The 1,422-nt window shown below is 60.9% G+C and overlaps 1 protein-coding gene across 1 annotated transcript in view; it reads right to left on the minus strand.

Annotated features, from left to right (window-relative positions):
* Window positions 1-1,140, minus strand: part of EPN3 (epsin 3) — a gene marked incomplete at its 3' end in the record, with an annotated part of 3,327 nt that extends 2,187 nt beyond the window's left edge. Inside the window, exons 1-2 of the mRNA XM_010010039.1 lie at window positions 570-1,140; window positions 89-207 (exon numbers count right to left, since the gene is read on the minus strand). Of these exons, the coding sequence (XP_010008341.1) occupies window positions 89-207; window positions 570-1,140 (690 nt within the window). The remainder of the gene's footprint in view (window positions 1-88; window positions 208-569) is intronic.
* Window positions 1,141-1,422: the final 282 nt, after the last annotated feature.

Genomic DNA, 1,422 nt, shown 5'->3' on the forward strand with positions numbered 1-1,422 from the left:
AGGGAAACAACCCACCATGCCCACAGACAAGGCAAGGTGCTGGGAAATGCCCATCCTCTGTGTGCCAGGGCAGGCAGAGCCATCCTACCTTCTCTGCCTCCTCCCGACTCATGGCCAGCGCAAGCTGTAGCTGCAGCTCCTCCTCACCCGTCGTCTGGGGCCTCGCTTGCTCCAGGTCAGAGGCGAACCGTGGGGACGAGGATGATGCTGGAAGATAAAGGAGGAAAAGGGGAAGGAGTGGCATCAGGACTGGGGTATACTGGGGAGCACATCAGCAGCCTCCTCCTGGCCCCTATCCCAACGCCTGCAGCTCCACAGCGTGGCTTCCCCAGGGGAGGTAGCCCCACATTAGAGCTCCCTACCATGAACAAGCCATGGTTTTAAGGCTCAAGACACAACCAGCTGCCACCACTGCTGCGTTCAGCACTGGCACAGCCAAACCTCTGCCAATGGCACAGGATGGAGATGGGCTTCACCACCACCCCCACCCCAAAAGGTGAAGAGGAGGGATGGGCACCAGGCTGGTGCAAACCAAAACGCACTGGGACACCCACCCCAGCAACACTCACAGTTAAAGGAGGAGGGTGAGCCCCGCGCCCGGCCGTAGTCGTCGCCATAGGGTGATGCACGGCGGCCATAGGCGACCTGGTGGCTGCCGCTGCCCATGCCCTCGAGGGCCATGCGCTCCTTGGTCTGCAGCGCGTGTGCCCGCTCCTGCTTCCGCCGCTCCTCGTCCTTCAGCAGCGCCATCACCTGCTTCACCTTCTCCCGGATGTTGATGCCCTGGTCCTTGCCGTCACGATCCACGTACTGGAAGTCCTTCAGCGTCTGGATGGTGTAAAGGTTCTCCCGGCACTGGTGGGTCACCTTCTCCGAGCCGGTTTTGATGAGGTAGTCCAGGAGGGTGAGGGCTTTGTAGACGTGACGCCAGTTCTTGCCGCTGTCATTCAGCCGCCGCCAGATCATGCCCATGACCTCGGCGAAGGCCACGGTGTTGAAGGTGAGGTCGGCAATCTCTGACATCAGAGAGCTGGGGGGTCCCCAGGGATCATTGGAGGTGGCCTCCCGCACCTTGATCTCTGCCTCTGAGTAGTTGTGCACGATGTTCTTCACCTGCCGGCGCAGCGCCGAGGTCGTCATGGCTGCGCGGTGTCCGGCGGCAGGCAGGGATGATGGAGAAGGGATAAGCACTCACAGCCGCAGCCTCACAGGTTCCTGCAGCAGGGAACAGGGATACAGAGACCTCAGCATCACCCCAGCCTGTCCCCAGAACCCTCAGCTGGTACCTGGGACACTTCTCAAGGTGGAAGTGCCCATCATCAGGCTATCGGGTGCACTCACTGGGCTGCCACCGCTCACTAACCTGAAGCCACGCAGGATGCTCAAAGGGAAATAAACCCCTCATAGCAAGCTGATCCCCAG

The sequence above is a fragment of the Nestor notabilis genome, unplaced genomic scaffold (genome assembly GCF_000696875.1).
Source record: "Nestor notabilis isolate BGI_N333 unplaced genomic scaffold, ASM69687v1 scaffold23372, whole genome shotgun sequence".
Taxonomy (NCBI): domain Eukaryota; kingdom Metazoa; phylum Chordata; class Aves; order Psittaciformes; family Psittacidae; genus Nestor; species Nestor notabilis.